This window comes from Physeter macrocephalus, unplaced genomic scaffold, assembly GCF_002837175.3.
Source record: "Physeter macrocephalus isolate SW-GA unplaced genomic scaffold, ASM283717v5 random_543, whole genome shotgun sequence".
In the NCBI taxonomy this organism is placed as follows: Eukaryota; Metazoa; Chordata; class Mammalia; order Artiodactyla; family Physeteridae; genus Physeter; species Physeter macrocephalus.
Window position 1 is genome coordinate 20,182 of NW_021145956.1, and position 20,449 is coordinate 40,630.

At 48.7% G+C, this 20,449-nt stretch overlaps 1 protein-coding gene across 1 annotated transcript in view; it reads right to left on the reverse strand.

Annotated features, from left to right (window-relative positions):
- PLEKHM1 (pleckstrin homology and RUN domain containing M1) overlaps positions 1-20,449 on the reverse strand; it is a 44,795-nt gene that overhangs the window by 15,022 nt on the left and 9,324 nt on the right. The window contains exons 3-5 of the mRNA XM_024130331.3: positions 18,188-18,593; positions 6,411-6,672; positions 2,151-3,074 (exon numbers count right to left, since the gene is read on the reverse strand). Of these exons, the coding sequence (XP_023986099.1) occupies positions 2,151-3,074; positions 6,411-6,672; positions 18,188-18,593 (1,592 nt within the window). The remainder of the gene's footprint in view (positions 1-2,150; positions 3,075-6,410; positions 6,673-18,187; positions 18,594-20,449) is intronic.

A 20,449-nucleotide genomic window follows, 5' to 3' on the forward strand; every position in this document is an offset into this window, starting at 1 on the left:
GAAGACATATGGGAACATATGTATATGTATAACTGATTCACTTTGTTGTAAAGCAGTTGTACTCCAATAAAGATGTTAAAAAAAAAGAATTATCAGCGGCATTTATAGCTGAAGAAGCTGATGCAGAGGTCAGGAAACCTGCCCAGTCACACAACAGTGGCACAGCTGGAGTCACATTTGGGTGGGGCTGGTGTAGAGCCCGCATTCTCTTATTCCCAGCTGCCTCTCTTCACTGCTTGCACAACAATGCCAGCCTCCTCTAGGTCCACCCCTCCACGGCGGCCCAGAAATGGAGGCCACGGAGTCAGGGTCTCGGCAAGCAGGGCAGGAGCTGGGGACATGGGGCTGGCCACAGGGAGTTGGGGGGGAAGCCAGCCAGAGGCAGGGCTGTCTGGACATGGCCTGGTGCCAGCTGGAAGCCACAGCTGCCTGATACCTCGGGACAGTGGTTCAGGGCCAGCTTCAGCCCCTCTGCTGGAGGGCCCTCCACAGTGGGGCGGGGGAAGGTGAGGGGACCGGGAGTGGGGTGTGCCCAGGGCACAACAAAGGCCTGGCTCCAATCCGGAGCACAGGCCCTGCCTCCTACAGGGCCAGGGAAAGAGTCTCTTCGGCCGGCCGGCCTCCCGGGGACTAGAAGGACTGGTTCTTCTGCATGCTAGCTGTCTCATCCTGACCTTCACCCAAGTTTTGCAAGGTTCCAATTCCCTACTACTTGCTATTCTGTGGGGTTATTACAAAGTGTAAATGGAGTTTTGAAAGTGCCCTGTAAACTATGAAATACAAGCCAGATGTCAGAGGTTGGTGTCTGCCCGGCCACCGAGCTGTGCTCTCAGGCAGAAAGGAGGCCCGAGCTCCCCAGTTTCGGTTTGGCCGGCAGGCTGGCGGGTGGCAGGCGTGGGGAGAGCCACCCACCAGCATCCACATCCCCAGCGAGGGAGCCCTCCTCCCAGCCCCGGAGGCCTGGCCTCCTCCCTGAGACTGGCACCCACGTGCTGAAGGGCAAAGTGTGAGTGTTCGGGTCTGGCAGGTGGGGGGCGAGGGGTGAGCAGCAGCTTGAGGATATTTTCTGCAGGAAGCTCTGCTCTGCTTAGCTACTCTATCCTCCAGGGGCACAAGCTGCAGACCACTCCCTTCTAGATGCCTGAAGCAGGCTTTCCCCTCCAGTCCCACAGGCTCCTCCCCCACGACGGGACAGCTCCTAGACCACGTGCAGCCGCAAGCCTCCCTGTGGCACAGTCTGCAGCAAGGCCACCTCCTCACAGTTCCCCCGGAGGGCCCAGGGTGATGGACGTGGGTGTCTGGGTTGGGGAGAAGAGCTAGAAATGGAACGTGAGCAGCAGATCACGAAGCGTTGAAAGCAAGGGAGTGCAGAGGCCCTGTGAGGGCCTGGAAAAGAGCACAGGTTCTGGGACCATCAAGTCCTCTGCGGGCTCCACCATCACTCGCTGTATGAACGTGGGACAGGTACTTACCAGCCCTGTGACTCAGTTTCCTCAGTTATAAATGGAGACAAATCCCTACAGGGTTGCTGTGAGGATTAAACAAGACAATACAAATAAAGCATCTGGCCCAGTGCCCAGCACAGGATTTGATGACGCTAATGACGGAGCAGATGTACTGAGGTAGAAGAATATGCATAATATATTCCTAAGGAGAAAAAAGCCAAGTTGCAGAACAATAGTTATAGCTGCGCCGTCTAAAACAGTGGCCACGAGCCACAGGTGCCCGTTTACATTTAAATATATTTACATTAAAGCAAATTGAAAATTCAGTTCCTTCCACACTAGGAAGCCACACGTTAAGTACTCAGTAGGCACACGTGGCTTGTAGCGACCGTACTGGACAGCACAGATCTAGAACATTTTCATCATCACAGAAAGTTCTGTTGGACGGCTCTGAGTAGTACGAGCCCATTTTTGTAATTTTTAAAAAAACTGTGTACACTTGCAAAAGCATGCAAAAATTTTTTGGAAGGGTACCATGCCCCTGCTCCAAAAGAATACAATGTGATCATGGAACGGCCTCATTTGCTGCAACTTTCCCGGGGCAGGATGCGGGGAGCAGGAAGGGGTGCGGAGCCTCGAGTAGGAACCCCACCGCGGGCAGAGCGAGGCTGGCAGGCTGGGGGCGGCGGGACAGCGAGTCGGCACCTGCACAGAAGCAGCCCTGGGTGTCGAGGCCTTTCTCCGTGGGGATGGCCACCAGGTACTGCAGCAGGAAGCCGTTCTCCCGCGTGGCGAACTTCAGCACCTCCTGGCAGTTTTCATCCAGACTCCCACCGAGTGTCACTGCCTCCTCAGCCGTCTCCAGGTAGGACGCCAGGACCTTGCGCACCAGGTCCCTCCACAGGGCGGCCTCCTCAGCGTTCCCGGCCTGCAGCTTCAGGACGGCCTTGGCCGTGATGATTTTGAAGAAGGATGGGCCCCCAAGGCTCGTGTCCGGCAGGATATCTCGGATGGTCTCGACTCCATGGCTGTCACTTAACATCTTCTCATTGTTTCTCAAGCGGAAGCACTTCAGAGACTCCAAGGACAGGGAGAAGATACAGGGCATCCAGGTCTGGTCTGTGTACAGGTACAGAAGGGATTCTTTAATAGCGTCAGGCTCGGGAACCTGGGAAGAAGACCAGTCAAACTGCGGGCCCTGGGGGGTTTCAGGCTCCGAGAGCAGGTCCGAGTGGGAGGGGCGGCCACCCTGGGGGGCCTCTGGAGGGTCCTCGGGCTGGTCTGGGTACTGGATGGTCACCCACTCCTCCTCCTGCTGGGGCCGCCGGCACTTCTGCAGCGCCTCGCGCACACGGTCCAGCCAGTCCTCGGCTTCATCGCGGGACGAGGAGCGCAGGGTCAGCTTCTTGCCCGAGAAGACCAGCTCGAAGCGGCCGTCGCTGTGCGCCGGCCCCACGGACTCACAGCGCAGCAGCGAGCAGTTCTCCACGCAGGTGCGCTCCTCGCCGCTCAGGTAGAGGCGCAACTCCAGCGGGGAGAGCTCGCAGAAGAGTTCCTTCCAGATGCCCATGGCCCCCCGCCGCTCCACCGTGCCCAGCTTCAGGAGCCCCCGGAATGGGTTAGACAGCCCTGGAGGCAGAAAGAGGTGCTTTAGACGACGGGCCTGACCCTTCACCACCCAGGAGAACCTCCGGGGCCTGAGTCCTGTCCTGGGTGCAGACGACGTGACCACCAGGAGAACACAGGCCCGCCATGGGCCGGATGGGAACATTTTTTGAGAGCCTCCATTCCTTCCTCACCCCAGCTGTTGACCTTGTTCTTGAATTTCACCAAGAGAATAAAAGCACTCAAACAATCACCTCCACATGCCCCTCACTACCCCTCCCCCTTCCAGCATCTGCATCCACACTCTGACTGCCCCCCGCCACCCCCAACCGTCGCCAGGGATGAGCTGACTATGCTTATGTCTGAGGCCAACCCTCCCATTCGTGCATCTGGGCAGGGGGTTCCACCACCCCCTACCTACTCAAGGACAAGGACATCCCTCCAGCAATGCTCCCTCCCTCTCCTGCGCTGCTGTTTCCTCCCTCCTCTACTGGATCATTCCTATCAGCCCACAAACACGCCGTTATTTCTCCCAGCTTTAAAAATAACCTCTTGACTCCACTCGCATCTCTAATTACCACCCTGTGTCTCTGTCCCCTTTACAGAAACCTCCCTGGGGGGGTGTGGGAACTGTCTCTAGTCCCCCTGCTCCCATTCCTTCTTGACTCTGCTCCAGGCAGCCTTCTGTCCCCTCATTCCACAGAACCTGCCCTTGGGAAGGCTACCAGGCCCTCCTTGTCACCAAGTCCAAAGGCCAATCCTTGGTCCCCATCTGGCCTGGCCCATCAGCATCACTGGACACAGCTGAGCCCCCCTTCCCTTGGCTCTTCTCAGCCGTCACTGTCCCCCCTCCTGTCTCCCAGGCTCCCGCTCCTCTCGCTGGCCTCTCAATGCTGGAGGCCCCGGGCTCAGCCCTGGATTCTCTTCTCTCCTGACACCAGCTTCCGAGCTGATCTCCCTTGGTCTTGGGGTTTTATGCCAACAACTCCCCAGTTTTTATCTCCAGCCTAGACCTTGCCCTTGAACTTTAGATTCTGATCTTCAACTGCTCTGTGTATGTCTAATAGGCTTCTCAAAGTTGACATGTCCAAAAATGAATTCCTGATTCTCCCACTCCAAACCCGCTTCTCTCCTGATGTTCTTCATCTCATAAAATGACAAACTTCATCCTTCCAGCTACTTGGGCTAAAAACCTTGGAGTTATCCTTGATTTTCTTTCTTTCACGCCCCACATCTAATCCATCAGCCAATCCTCTTGGCATATCCAGAATCTTCCTCCACTTCACACCGCCTGCACCACTACCTCAGGGGTTCAATCCACCGTCATCCCTGGCCTGGCTTATGGCCGTGGCCTCCTAACTGGTCTATGTCCCCTTGTAGCCCTTCGACAAATGAGCCAGTATGACTCCCCCTTTTAAAAGACAAGTCAGATCACATCTCTCCACCACAAACCCTGCAAGGCTGCTGTCTCCCTCAGAGCAAAAGCCAACATCCTTTCTGTGGCCCACGAGACCCTCCATCACTCTGACCTCATCTCTAACCACCCCCCTCCCCATCTCCTCTGTTCCAGCTACTCTGGTCTCTGCTCTCTTCCTGGACACGCCAAGTACGTTCCCATCGCAGGACCTTTGCACATGTTCTCCCCGCTCGAAACACAAAGATCGTCTCGTGCCTTCCTCCCTCCCTCCCCGATTTACTGTTCCCCACAGAAATTATTATTACCTGTCCACACTGTATATTTACTTGTTTATTTGCTTATTTCCTGCCTCTCACACTAGAATATAAGTCTCATGAAGATAAGGACTTTGCTTTGTTTCCTGCTGTGTCCCCAGCACTTCGAACAGTGCCTGGCACACCACAGATGCTCAGTTAAGTATCTGCTGAGTGAGCGAGTGAGCGCGTGTCTCTGTACCACACATAGCCCAATGCTCCCTGCTCCCTGGGGGTCAACCATCCCCTGAACCAGGGGTTCCAAAGGACACACACGTCTCTCTCCCAGCCTGGACTAGCCTTAGAGATTTCAAACCATTGTGTAGGGTCTTCCCACCCTTCAGGGTACCTGATGATATAGGCATAAAACACCTTCTCTGGTATGGTTGCAACCATCACATGGGCTGAAAGAAAAACCTAAAAGGAGGCAGCATGGAGACCAGGGCTCTGCCCAGACTCCCCAAGCCAGGGCCCCAGGAACCTGGCCAGAATTCTCCGCTGGGTCATTGCAAACAGAAAATGAGGAGAGAAAGAAACTGACTCTAGAGCACACGTGTGTGTTTGTTTGTTTCTGAGGGTTACAGAAAAATTAGGTTACGGTTATTTAATGCTTTCTGGAATTTCACAGGGTGTGGAGATCAAGGTGGCCTCACTGTAAACTGCACATAGAGGACACTGAACAAACAGCAGATCTAATAAACCCCATCAGAGCTGTTAAATAAACTAAGAGAAAGGCCTTGGGAAGGAGCAGTTGAAACACCTGGGCCTTTAAGAGGCGGGGGTTTGCTCTGGGCTACAGACAGAATCACGATGTCTATATACTCATAAGATTATCTTATGTATCTTATGTATAATCATAAGATTTATAGGAGAGTTTCAGGGAAGATATTTTCCACTTCAATATATGAAACGGTATTTGTGTACTCTGTAGGCAGTTTTGAGCATTACTTTATTAACATTTTATGAGAGGGACTTCCTTGGTGGTCCAGTGGGTAAGCTCTGCACTCCCAATACAGGGGACCCAGGTTCGATCCCTGGTCGGGGAACTAGATCCTGCACACATGCTGCAACTCAGAGTCTGCGTGCCGCAACTAAGACCTGGCCCAGCGTGAGTAACTGAGTAAGTGAGTAAATAAATAAATAAATAAATAAATAAATGTTTAAAAAGGGCTTCCCTGGTGGTGCAGTGGTTAAGAATCTGCCTGCTAATGCAGGGGACACGGGCTCAAGCCCTGGTCTGAGAAGATCCCACATGCTGTGGAGCAACTAAGCCCGCGCGCCACAACTACTGAGCCTGCGTTCTACAGCCTGCCAGCCACAACTACTGAAGCCCATGCGCCTAGAGCCCGTGCTCCGCAACAAGAGAAGCCACCGCAATGAGAAGCCCGCACGCAGCAACGAAGACCCAATGCAGCCATGAATGAATGAAGGAATAAACAAATAAAAGGTTTTATGAGAAAATATAGTACCCTTCCTGAAATGCTTTCCTGAATTACTCAGCAAGGGTGCTCCTTATTACATTTTGGGATGAGGTTTTTCTTGGGAGAAGACACTGCCCAGTTGGTAACGGAAAAGGGGACTTTTGAACTGCTTTCTGAAAGGCACTGCCCGCGCGCGGTGCAGCGCCCGGAAGCCTGCAGAGTCACCTACCCATCTGCCTGCGATGCACCACCCTGAAGTTCTTATGCTCCGGCGTCGGGGCGGCCTTGCTTCTCCTGCTTCCTGGGGAAGGCACACAAGCTTTGTCTAAGGCCTCCATGGAACAGCTTCTTCTTGGCCCTTGCGCGAGGAGACCAGGCCTTGGCTCTGGAGTCCCTCTGGGAGAAGCCATGGAAGCGTGGGAAGAACTGTCTGCGGGCTGTTCCCGGGGAGGCCGGTAGAAGTCATCTTCTGAGATCCAGCTCGTGCTTTTCTATTGGCAAAGAAGTAAAGACAGGTTGTTTTTAAAAACATCTTCATTGAGACATGATTCACATACCATAAAATCAACGCACTGAAAGCATGTAATTCAACAGTTTTCGTGTATTCACGGAGTTGTGCAACCATCACTACAATCTAAGTTTAGAACATTTTCACTGCTCCATTAGGAAACCTTATACTCATCAGCAGTCATTCCCTGTTTCCGCTCAACCCCTCCAGTTCTAGGCAACCAATAACCTACTTTCTGTTTCCAGAGATTTGGCCATTTTGGACATGCATAAACGAAATCTTATAACATGTGGTCTTTTGAAACTGGCTTCTTTTCCTTAGCGTAACGTTTTCAGGGTTGATCTATGTTGTGGCATGTATCAGTACTTCATTCCTTTTTATTACCAAATAGTATTCCAACGTATGGATGTACCACATTTTGCATATCCACTCATCAGCTGATGGACATTTGGGTTGTTTCCACTTTTTGGCAATTATGAATAATGCTGCAGGGAACCTTGACATACAAGTTTTTCTGTGGACACTCATCTTCTGTTCCCTTTGTACATACCTAGGAGTGGAACTGATGGGTCATATGATAACTATTGTCGAACTTTTGAAGAATTTCCAAACTGTTTTCCTAAGTGGCTGCACCATTTTACATTCCCACCAGCAACATATGAGGGTTCCAATTTCTCCACCACCTCTCCATCATTTGTTATTATCTGTATTTTTGATTATAGCCATCCTGTATAGCTGTAATAAGAAATGCAATCTTATGGTTTTGATTTGCATTTCTCTAACATCTAATGACACTGAGCATCTTTCCATGTGCTTATTGGTCATTTGTATATTTTCTTTGGAGAAAAGTCTATTCAAATCCTTTACCCATTTTTAAATTGGTTTATTTGTCCTTTTGTTCTTGTGTTATGGGTTGAAATGTGCTCCACCCCCCAAAAAAGATATGTTGAAATCCTAACCCTCAGTACCTCAGAACGTGACATTAGGTGACAGAATGTGAAAACAGGGTTGCTGCAAATGCAGTTAGTTAAGATGAGGTCATACTGGGGTAGGGTGGGCCCTTCATCCAGCGCGACTGATGTCCTTATAAGAGGAGAAGACACACAGAGAGAGAACACCACGCGAAGACAGAGACACAGAGGGAGGCCACCGTGTGATGACGGAGGGAGGGCCTGGAGTGAGGCGTCTACAAGCCAGAGAATGCCCAAGATTGCTGGAGACACTGCACGTTAAGAGAAAGGCATGGAACAGATTGTTCTTCAGAATCTCCAGAAGGAACCAATTCTGCCTGAATTTGGATTTGGACTTCTAGCCTTCAGAATATCAGATACAGTAGTTCCCCTTTATCTGTGGTTTCACTTTCTGCGGTTTCAGTTACCCACAGTCAACTGTGGTCCAAAAATATTAAGTGGAAAATTCCAGAAATAAACAATTCGCAATTTTCACACTGCGCACATTCTGAGTAGTGTGATGACATCTTGTACCATCCTTCTCCATCCTGCCTGGGCCGTGAATCACCCCCTTGTCCAGTGTATCTCACCCCTTAGTCACTTAGTTAGTAGCCCTCTTGGATATCAGATCTCCTGTCATGGTGTCACAGTGCTTGTGTTCACGGAACCCTTATTTTACTTAATAATGGCCCCAAAGCACAAGACTAGTGATGCTGGCAATTCGGACCTGCCAGAGAAGCCGTAAAGTGCTTCCTTTAAGCGAAAAGGTGAAAGTTCTCAACTTAATAAGGAAAGAAAGAAATTATATTCTGAGGTTGCTAAGATCTACGTTAAGAATGAATCTTCTATCTGTGAGACTGTGAAGAAGAAAAAGGAAATTTGTGCCAGCTTTGCTGTCGCACCTCAAACTGCAAAAGTTATGGCCACAGCGTGTGATAAGTGCTTAAAGGCATTAAATTTGTAAAATAAGATATATTTTTGGGGGGGCAGGCCACACTCACATAACTTTTATTACAGTATACTGTTATACTTGTTCTATTTTATTATTAGTTATTGCTGTTAATCTTTTACTGTGCCTAATTTATAAATTAAACCTTATCATTGGTATGTATGTATAGGAAAAAATACACTATATATAGGGCTAGGTACTATCCATGGTTTCAGGCATCCACTGGGGGTCTTGGAACGTATCCACTCAGATAAAGGGGAACTACTGTAACACATTTCTGTAGTTTCAAGCCATCCATTTTATGGTCTTTTGTTACAGAAGTCCTAGGAAACAAACACAAGTTACAATGTTTCTTTTTATATTCTGGATACTAGGCCCTTGTCAGATACATGATTTGCAAATAATTTCTCCAATTCCGTGAGCTGTCTTTTTACTTTCTTGATGGTGTCCTTTAAGGCACAAAATTTTAAAATTTTGATGAAGTCCAATTTATCTATTTTTCCTTTTGTCTGTGCTTTTGGTATGGCACTTAAGAAACCATTGCCTAAGCCAAGGTTATAAAGATTTACTCCTATGTTTTCTGCAAAGAGGTTTACAGCTTTAGCTCTTACGTTTAGGTCTACAATCAATTCTGAGTTAATTTTTTTTTAATGTCTTCCATTGGTTTTTTAAAAAAAATAATTAATTAATTAATTAATTTTTGGCTGCGTTGGGTCTTCGTTGCTGTGCGTGGGCGTTCTCTAGTTGCAGCGAGCGGGGGCTACTCTTTGTCGTGGCGCGTGGGCTTCTTTTCTTGTTGCAGAACACGGGCTCTAGGTGCGTGGGCTTCAGTAGTTGAGGCACGCAGGCTCAGTAGTTGTGGCTCGCGGGCTCTAGAGCACAGGCTCAGTAGTTGCGGCACACGGGCTTAGTTGCTCTGCGGCATGTGGGATCCTCCCGGACCAGGGCTCAAACCCGTGTCCCCCGCATTGGCAGGCGGATTCTTAACTATTGCGCCACCAGGGAAGTCCTGAGTTAATTTTTGTGTAGGGCGTGAGGAAGGGATCCACCTTTTTTTTTTTTTTTTTTTGCGGTACGCAGGCCTCTCACGGCTGCGGCCTCTGCTGTTGCGGAGCACAGGCTCCGGACGCGCAGGCTCAGCGGCCGTGGCTCACGGGCTCAGCCGCTCCGCAGCATGTGGGATCCTCCTGGACCGGGGCACGAACCCATGTCCCCTGCATCGGCAGGCGGACTCTCAACCACTGCGCCACCAGGGAAGCCCCGGGATCCACCTTTATTCTTTTGCACGTGGATATCCAGTGGTCCCAGCACCATGTGTTGAAGGGATGTAGGGTTTTTCAGCGCTGCTTGTAGGGTTTGAGATGAGGGAGGCGCGGGTGAGCAGGACCCAGAGACCTCACTAGCTCCCTCTGCCTCTGCTCCCCACTTCTGGACAGAACCCTGCGGCTCCAGGCAGCCAGGCCCTGCCCCTTCCCTTCTGTTGCTGTCTCTCCGAGTCTCAAGTTGCTCACTGGCTGAGGAAAGTGGGTGGGTCTGGGGTCAGGAGGCTTGTAGAAATGAACTCTGCCTCCTTTTCTTCACTAGCTCAAGTGCTCCCTGCCTTTCCGCGCCTAAGTGTGGAAGAGCAGAGGTGAGGAAGCTGGCTGGGCGCCTAAGTGACTGTCTACACAGAGGAAATGAGTCACCCGAGGGGTGGGACAGCCCAGCTATTTTGTTAAGTGCCACCGACCTCATCCTGATGTTACTATTTCCAACCGCTAAATTAAGACTGCCCTCCCTGCTCCCGCAGACAGGGAATGGGGGAGCAGGGCTGGAGCTACCCAGCATGCCCAGAAGGATTGGTTTGGACAGTTTAATCCATTCAGATGCTGCCAAATTCCTTAAGCCGAGAGTGGCGCGTTCTGAGTCAGGAGCTTGGAGGTGGGCTGGGGGCGGGCGGGGGGAGCTCACAGAGCTGGGCCTCCAGAGCTTCCTCCCCAAACCCTCAGACTGGCAGCTGCTTCCTTCTGCCAGTGACAGGACAACGTGTCAATCAGGGTGACTGCTAGGGACTATTTACAACTCAGGATTCTGAACAAAGCCTGTCTAAGTCATCATGACCCAGGGGAACTCCCTAAGGAAAGTGGGCGGGAGGGGTAATCACATGGCTGTCCAGGCAGCCTCCTGCAGCCTGGCACACACACCTGGGAAACCCGGCAATGTTGCAGCCCCGGATAATGGCCCTAATGGGAGAGACCGCTCTCCCTTAAGGCTCAGCTCAGGGGTCATCCATCGCCTTCTCCTGGAAGCTGTCCTGACTCACCCTCAGCCTACACCCCCTCCTACCCACCCCCAGCTGGGTTTGGGACCCCTTCTGGGCTCCCATGGCATTCTGTGTTTACCCCCATCCTAGCACCTACAAAGCTGTTTGGAATGGTCAACCTTCTTTGTGCCTGGCACAGAGTTATAAAAGATGAGGGAATACACCTTGACTATCCAAATATCTTTAACGTAAAATAACAAGGATGGCGTGAGGAAACAAGGAAGGACACAGATGTGGATTTTGAGATGGTGTACGCTCACTGGTGAGGGCCTCTCTCTCCTTGGAGGAGAGGGAGACTGCTAGGAAATGTTCACACATGGTCCAGTGGCCACAGGCCGGCCACCAGGAAGTGATACTCTAGGGAAAACCTTTTGTTCTCTTAAGCAATAGAGAAAAACAGCAGGAATACTGGGTCCTTGGAGCTTCTGCACATGGGCCTGGACTGAGCTCTGCGGCTGTGCCCCCCTCCAGGACCCCCAGTTATTACATGGAGCAGGGGAGAGGGCAGCACACCACTGTTTCCCCTCCCCCCCTAAACCTTCCTGCCTCCTGCTCACTCAGGGCCCCATATCTGGTCCATTCCCTGCCCCTTTAACAGTGGGGGGAAATCACCAATGACCAAGGATCTAAGCCAGAGCAGCACCTGCCACCAGGACCCAAGACAGAAGAATGCCACTTGAAGTTACGACAGGGACCAGGACACTGTGTACAACAGCTAAATCCCAGAGAGGGGTGTTGGCAGAGGAGTGAGATGTCAGGTCTCTGGACCACTTTCAAAAAATCCCTTTTGTTCAGTCTGTCCTCATTATGTCAGGCAAAGGGACTGCCTGTACCCCCTCCTGGGGGAGGGGACCACATGCCAGAGGCCAGTGGTCCATGAGGGCAGTGATTAGGGCCAAGTCTTAGGATTCAGACTGTCCTCTGGGAGTTAAACTGAGAAACCAACTCACGACCTTCCGGATGCCACAAAGGCAGAATCACCCTAGTTTCCCCACTCCTGTCCTTCCCAGCACTTATCACAAGTGTAATTATGATGCAGATAGTTATTTGTCTAACATAGTGTCTGTCCCCAAGGAGCAGAGCCTTTGTTCTGTTCCATCGCTGTACCAAGTGTAGTGCTTGGCCCATAGCTGGGGCTTTTAATTAAATTAATTAAAAACAAATTTTTAAAGAAAGACTGAATGGCTCTTGGGGTTATAAAACTTGATAGTGACTCCCTCCCCCCCATAAAGTGTCAGATAAATAGCAGTGACTGAATGACAGAAGCATAGAAAGATGCGAATCGCAGGGGCAGCACAGTGACTATCTCCTGAGAAGGGAATGGATGGACCCACAGCTCCCCTCTAGAGACAGACTGTGGGAGGGGCGAGCACCCGAGGTTCTCACGCTGAACTCGGCACCCGGTGCTTCGATTCCACGGTCCCCAAGCAACCCTGCAGCAACCAGACTCCCCTGATGCCGGCCAGGAGGCGGAGGGTGACCTGGTCAGACCAACCTGCCCGCCCCAGGCACCTGGTGGAGCACTTCTCAGTGTAAACTTACAAGCTGGCATCTCGGGAGTCTCTGGACAATTTGAGAACTACTCACTGATACCTATGCTTTCCCAGGTACAGTGCTCAGAGCTGACAATACAGAAGTGAACGTGGGACTTCCCTGGTGGCGCAGTGGTTAAGACTCCACGCTCCCAGTGTAGGGGCCCCGGGTTCGATCCCTGGTCAGAGAACTAGGTCCCACATGCATGACACAATTAAGAGTTTGCATGCCACAACTAAGGATCTGGCAAGCCACAACTATGGAGCCCGCCTGCTGCAACTAAGACCCGGTGCAACCAAATAAGTAAATAAAATAAATATTTTAAAAAAGTGAACAGACATGGTCTTTCATATCATGGAGCTAATATCCTGGACAGAAATACAGGAAATGAACACGTAGACAAAGAAAGCGATAACAGAATCTAACCTAGTGATGAGTGTCATAAAGTGAAGCAGGTAAATGGGAAAGACAGTCACTGGGGATGGTGCTTTTGAAACAGGGTGGTCAGGGAAGGGCGAAACGACAGTGAGGAAAAGCAGTGAGTCGGGAAAGGGTCCAGGCAGAGGGAACAGCAAATGTAAAAGCTGGGGCTGGAAGGAGCGGGCTTTGGGAGCAGGTGCACGGAGGCAGTGCGGCGGTGGAGGTGGTGGGGACCGTCAAAGCTTGGTGAGCAGAGGAGGAGCTTTGTTGACGAGGTAAGCTGTTCTGTCCATCAGCTCTAGGACCCTGGCAAGACAGGATGTCAGAGCCAGCAAAACAGAAGCCAGACCCTCGAAAGGAGTGAACTCACCACAGTCAAGGCCATGCTGGGGAGCCCTGTTGCGGCCCACAGCCACTGTCCACAAGAGACATCCCTTTCCTCTAGCTCAAGTGGGGGCTTCAGAGCCTTTTTCTTCAACCTCTGGTGTGTGCTGCTGGTCTTACAGTCACAACCTTCAGGGTCTTGTGACATTCTGGGCCTAAAGCCACCTTCAAGATAGCAAAAACTGGGGAACTCCCTGGCGGTCCAGTAGTTAGGACACGGCGCTTTCACTACGGTGGCCCGGGTTCAATCCCTGGTCGGGGAACTAAGATCCTGCAAGCTGCAAGGCCCACCCCCCCCCTCAAAAAAAAGAGAGCAAAAACTGAGAGTCTGACCCACACTTACACAGTTCCATGATTTATACAGTCATACTCGATAAATGGTACTAAGTCAATCAGATATCCATTTGGAAAACACCTACCTCACACCATATACAAAAACTAATCCCAGATGAACCATAAACCTAATTGTAAAAGGTAAAATATGAAAGCTTCTAGAAGAAAATACAGGGATTTCCACAGCCTTCATAGCCTTGGGGTAGACAAAGATTTTAAAAACAGACACAAAACACATTGATCGAAAACAAAAAGACTGATAAATTGAAGTTCATTAAAATTAAGAACTTCTGGGACTTCCCTGGTGGTCCAGTGGGTAAGACTTCGAGCTCCCAATGAAGGGGGCCTGGGTTTGATCCCTGGTTGGGGAACTAGATCCTGCATGCGTGCCACAACTAAGAAGTCCACATGCTGCAACTAAAAATCCCACATGCCACAATGAAGACCCCACGTGCTGCAATTAAGACCCGGCACAGCCAAAGTAAATAAATAAATAAATAAATTTTTAAAATTAAGAACTTCTGTTCAACAAAAGATACCATTAAGAGATTTAAAAGGCCAGCCATAGACGGTAAGAAGATATTTGCTATATACATATATTTTTCTCCGGTAAAAGACACATCCACAGTATATAAAGAGCCCCTACAAATCAATAAGGAAAACACATACAACTCAATTTAAGAATGAGACAATTGTAGTGAGGTGGATGGACCTAGAGTCTGTCATACAGAGTGAAGTAAGTCAGAAAGAGAAAAACAAATAGCGTATGCTAACATGTATACATGGAATCTTAAAAAAAAAGTGGTTCTGAAGAACCTAGGGGCAGGACAGGAATAAAGACACAGACGTAGAGAATGGACTTGAGGACAGGGGGAGGGGGAAGGGTAAGCTGGGACGAAGTGAGAGAGTGGCATGGACTTATAAATACTACCGAATGTAAAATAGATAGCTAGTGGGAAGCAGCCACACAGCACAGGGAGACCAGCTCGCTGCTTTGTGACCACCTAGAGGGGTGGGATAGGGAGGGTGGGAGGGAGATGCAAGAGGGAGGAGGAGATATTGGGATATATGTATATGTATAGCTGATTCACTTTGCTATAAAGCAGAAACTAACACACCACTGTAAAGCAATTATACTCCAATAAAGATGTTAAAAAAAAAAAAAAGAATGAGACAATGACTTTAAAGGATGATTCCATAAAGCAAATGAAAAGGTATCAATATCATTAGTCATAGCGAAATGCAAATTAAAACCACGGTGAGCTACCACTATACACCTACTAGAGTGGCCAAAATGTAAAAGATTGAAAATACCATTGACTATGATAAATAGCAATGAAAATGCTCATATACGGCTACTGTGAGTATAAGTTAGCACAAGCACTTTAGAAAACCATTTGGCAGTATTCTATTAGAGCTAAACATATGCCTACCCAGTGACCTAGCAATTCCATTCTTAGATGTACACCCAGAAATGAGTACACAGGTTCACTGAAAGGCAAGTACAAGAATGCTCATAGCTGCTTTCTTCATAATAGCCCAAACCTGAAAACAACCCAAACATTTGTTAATGGGAGAATGGATAACTATGTTGTGATATATTCTTACAGTGGAATACTACAGAACAATGGAAAAGAACAAACTAGAGCTTCAGGCTACAGGTACAGATGAATCTCACAGACATAGTGTTCAGTGAAAGAAGTAAAAGAGTACATACTGTATGATTCCATCTATATGAAGTTCAACAACAAGACAAACTTTATGGACTAGAAGTCAGAATGGTGGTTTCCTCTGGAGCAGGGCGGTGAGTGGGAGAAGGCATGAGGGAACCTGCTGGTGGCTGGAGATGTTCTGTCTCTTGATCTGGATGGTGGTTACAGAGTGTATATGATATATAATTATTCACTGAGGTGTACACCGAGGCTCTGGGTACTTTAAATACACCATTCCTCAAAAAATTTTTAAAGGGGCAAAGTGGGACAATTCAATGGGGAAATAATAGTCTTTTCAACAAATGGTGCCCATACAGTCGTATAACCACATGCAAAAAAAATGAAGTTAGATCATAGATTTAAATGTAAGAAAATAAATAAATAAATAAATGTAAGAGATGAAACTTAAAAATTTTTAGAACACATGGGAGTAAATCTTCATGACCTTGGATTAGGAAATGAGTACTTAGATATGACACCAAAAGCACAAGTGACAAAAGGAAAGACAGACGACAGCAAAATTTAAAACTTTTATGCTTCAAATGATATAGTCAAGAAAGTGAAAAGACAACCCACGGAATGGGAGAAAAATTTGCAAATCATTTATCTAATAAGGGTCTAGTGTCAAGAATATATAAAGAACTATAACTCAATTTATTAAATAACCCAATTTAAGAATGGGCAGGGACCTCCCTGGTGGTGCAGTGGATAAGACTCCACGCTCCCAATGCAGGGGGCCCGGGTCTGATACCTGGTCGGGGAACTAGATCCCACATGCACGCCGCAACTAAGAGTTCGCATGCCGCAACTAAGACCCAGCGCAACCAAATAAGTAAATAAATAAATATTTTTTTTTAAAAGTCTGTGACAACTGTAATCTGTTAAAAAAAAAAAAAAGAATGGGCAAATGTTTTGAATGGACATTTCTCCAAAGAAAACACACAAATGGCAATAAGCATTTAGATGAAAAGATGCTCAATATCATTAGTCATCAGAGAAATGCAAATCAAAACCATAATGAGATACCACTTGTCACCCACTAGGATGGCTATAATAAAAGCAAAAACAAAAAAAACAGACAGTAAGAACTGTTGGTGTGGATGTAGAGGAATGCACTGCTGGCTGAAATATAAAACAAGGCAGCTGCTCTTGGCAGTTCCTCAAAAGGTTAAATATAGTTACCATATGAGCCCAAAATTCTACTTCAAGGTATGCATCCAAAAAAGTTAAAAACATATGTCCAAGCAAAAAATTATACATGAATGTTCACAGTAGCATTATTCATAACAGCCAAAAAAGTAGGAAAAACACCAATGTTCATTAACTTATTAATGGATAAATAAAATGTGATACAACCATCTAATGAAATCTACAATGGGATACTGCTCAGCAATGAGAAGGAATGAAGTACTGATACAGGCCACAACATGGATGAAACATTTTGCTAACTGAAAGAAGCCAATCACAAACGTCACATATTATATGATTCCACTTATGTACGATGTCCAGAACAGGCAGATCTATAGACAAAGGAGATTAGTGGTTACCAGGGGTTGAGCGGGGTGAGGTAGGAGGGGAAAGGGACAGGAGTGATTGCTAATGGGTAGGGGGTTTCTCTTATGGGAGATGAAAATGTTTTAAAATTAGACTGTGGTGATGGTTGTACAAATCTGTGAATATACTAAAACAAATTGAATTATACACTTTGATTAGGTAAATTGTATAGTATGTGAATTATATCACAATAAAGCTGTTAAAAAAAAAGAGAGCGGGTATGCCTCTTCTATAGTCTATTTCATGGCGCTGGCCCATCCTGAGTTATAGGATCTGGAAGCCACAGGCCAAAGGAGAGATGTGTGCGGATGGAACTGCAGGAGCAAGACTATATCCCCAACACAAGCCCCAGACAGCAGCTAGGATGAGCTCTGGGTTTTATGTGTCTGTGTCCACGTGCACTCCAATTCCTACTTCTCCTTTTCATGACCCAAGGACAAATGTGAAATGGCACAAGAGCATGGGTTCACAGCTTGACGACTGCTTCCCGGGGTCCTCAGCTCCAGCCTCTACCTTCGGGGCTCTCTCCAGGACAGTCCCAGGGCTTCCTCGGGTCATCAACACACTGGACTGGCTTATTCTAGAACAGCGCTGTCCCACAGAAACACAATGCAAGCCACACAGGTCACCGTAAATGTTCTAGTGGCCACAGTTTAAGGAGTTTAAAAAAACAGGTGAAATTAATTTCAATAATGTATTTTACTTAAAATACATATTTTAAATGTTTTCATTTTAACATGATCGATAACCAAATTATGAATGACACATTTTACATTCTTTTTTTTCCTACTAAGTCTTCAAAATCCAGTGCTTATCTTACTCAGCTTATCTCAATTTGGACGAGCCATGTTTTAAGGGCTCCAGAGCCACGTGTGGCTAGTGGCTGCCCAAGTGGACAGCGCAGCTCGAAATCTGGTTCGTGTTGCAAAATGAGTATTTTCAAAGCCTGGTGCTTTATGAAAATGTTAATTTAATAATAACAAGTACTGAGGGGGAAACCAAAGCTCAGTGAGGTGAAGTGCCTCGCCTAAGGGCATAAGGGCATAACCCCCGAGTGGCAGGGGTTAAGAGAAGAGGGTCTGCAGTTGGGTGAGAATTAGCTTCTCCACGGGGTCCACGTGCAGATGACAGGAGACACCCATGGGAAGAGATGGGCGCACAGCCTGGCTCACATCCACCACTCACATCCCAAGGAACATCAGCTCCATCACCACAATGCTATTAACACCAAACCATGCAGGGTGAGAGGCTCAGGGGGAAAAGGCAGAGACCACTCGGGTCTCTAGCTGGAGAAACCCCGCACCGCCTCTGAGACATTCACCAACACCCCCCCCAAAAAAACCCCAGCTTGTACCACTCACCGGACTGGTGGGTGAGGGAACCACGAGGCCCAGCCGAGGTCCATCCTCCTCCGGAGGCTTCTGCTGGCCACTTCCTTGGCCGACTGCTCTGGTCGCCTCCCTCCCAGGACTAGGAGGCTGCTGGCCTGAAGTGCTCCCCGAAGGGACAGCTTGGGCACTGCCCGGCTGTGGCCAGCCCAGGGCGCCAGGTGCCTGGGAAAGCGGCTCCTGCTTGTGGTCCCCATCTCGAGTCCCAGGGGATGCTTGGGCGGGGCGGGGCTCTGCAGGCACCTCAAAGTGCAGGGGTGTGCTGGTGTCCAGGCCGCGGAGGGCGAGCAACGCCTGCAGCGTGGGAACCTCCGTTTCTTGGCTCAGCCTGCTGGTTGGCACAGAGTTCACCTGGGCTTTGCTGAATTCCGACAACACCCTGGAAGTTTTTAAACAAAGAAACCTGTGTGACGGGGTTGTCAGCTGGAATGCCCAAGGCTAAGTGGAAAACTGCTGTTTTGTGATTGAACAAAAAAACAAAAGAAAACAATCTCCAGCCCCTTAATCATGGCTGTGCTCCCAGCTCACACACACAGACACTCCCACCAAAGTTGCTCCGCAGCTGGGACTTGGGCAGGCTGGGGAGGCAGGTGAGTTGTGCGGCCCAGGATCTCAGCTGACAAAGCTCACAAGGCAGAGGAAAGGACTAGAGGCGAATGGGAACTGACTGCCTTTCACCCTCTGCACAGGCTAACTGTGGGCCTGAAGAGTCGGCTCAGCCGAACAGCTGTGTGGCCGGTCCCTGCCCCAAGGCGACCTCAGCAGTGCCTCGGTGAACAGCATGTCTCAGAGCTGGGCTCCAAGACTCCGCTCCCTGGGACACGGGCTTGGGTGAAGTGAGGACCCGCTTTGTTCCTGGAACAGTAACTGGGCAGCAGGGTCGGGGTGAGGGGCTGGGTGTGGATCCAAAGAAGCCTCAAATCCCCAGAAGCTGCTGCTGGAGCACAGTGCATACAAGCTGTGCAGCGTGTGTGTCCGTGTACACGGGGTGTGTTCCTGATGGGACTGGCACTTTCTGCCCCTCAGTGGTGTGTCTGGGGCCGGGGGAGCCAATGTCACTGCCTTTGTGTACACACACACACACACACACACACACACACAACACACACACACACACACACACACACACACACACACACACACACACACACACACACACACACACACATAGTTCTGGGACTTCTGGAATGTGCACTGGCTAGCGGCTGCTCCTCCCTCCCTCTCCTGAGGCTTCCGAGAATCCAAGTTCTGTTTCTGAAGTAAACCTATTTGCTGTCTCCACCTCTGCTTATGAATCCAGTGAGGACATCATGGGCAAATGCAGGTTCTGGTGGCAAGAAAGCTGTCTGGAGCCCAAGAGATCTCACAGTCGCACGTATCTGCCCTAATGGCTTAGACTGGGTGCAGAAGACACATCAAACTCCCCTTAATGGGGTTATGGAAAAGAGGATTTTAGAGCTCAAGTTTTCATCTGATTGTCTTCTAGGTGAGCTCTGCTCTTATTTACACCATCATAACCCCAAACAACATTTTAAGACATTTTAGACAAAAAGAGGTGACCCACCCATGCATTTCTGGGCAACTGATTTTCAACAGAGGTGCTGAGACATTTCAGTGCGGAAAGAATAGTCTTTCAACAAATGGTGCTGGGATAAGTGAATAGTTCCATGCAAAAGAATAAAGTTGGACTCATCTCACACCATATAAAAAAATTAACCCCAGAGGGATCAAAGACCTAAAGGTAAGAGCTAAAACTATAAAACTTTTAGAAGGAAACAGGTGTAAAGCTTCATATCTTTGGATCAGGCAATGATTTCTTAGATATGATATCTAATGCATAAGTGACTAATAAAAAATATAATACAAATATTTGCATATAAAATGTACAAATATTATCATATATCTGATAAGAGTCTAGTACCCAGACTATACAGAGCTCTTACAACTCAACAATAAATAAATAACCCAATTTAAACAGGCAAAGGATGGGACTTCCCTGCTGGTCCAGTGGTTAAGAATCCGCCTTCCAATGCAGGGGATGCGGGTTCGACCCCTGGTCAGGGAACTAAGATCCCACATGGCACGGGGCAACTAAGCCTACATGCTGCAAGTAGAGAGAAACCCGTGGGTCGCAACAAAGAGCCCGTGTGCCACAACTAAGACCCGACGCAGCCAAAAATAAATAAATAAATAGTACAGATGAACTGGTTCACAGGGCAGAAATAGAGACACAGA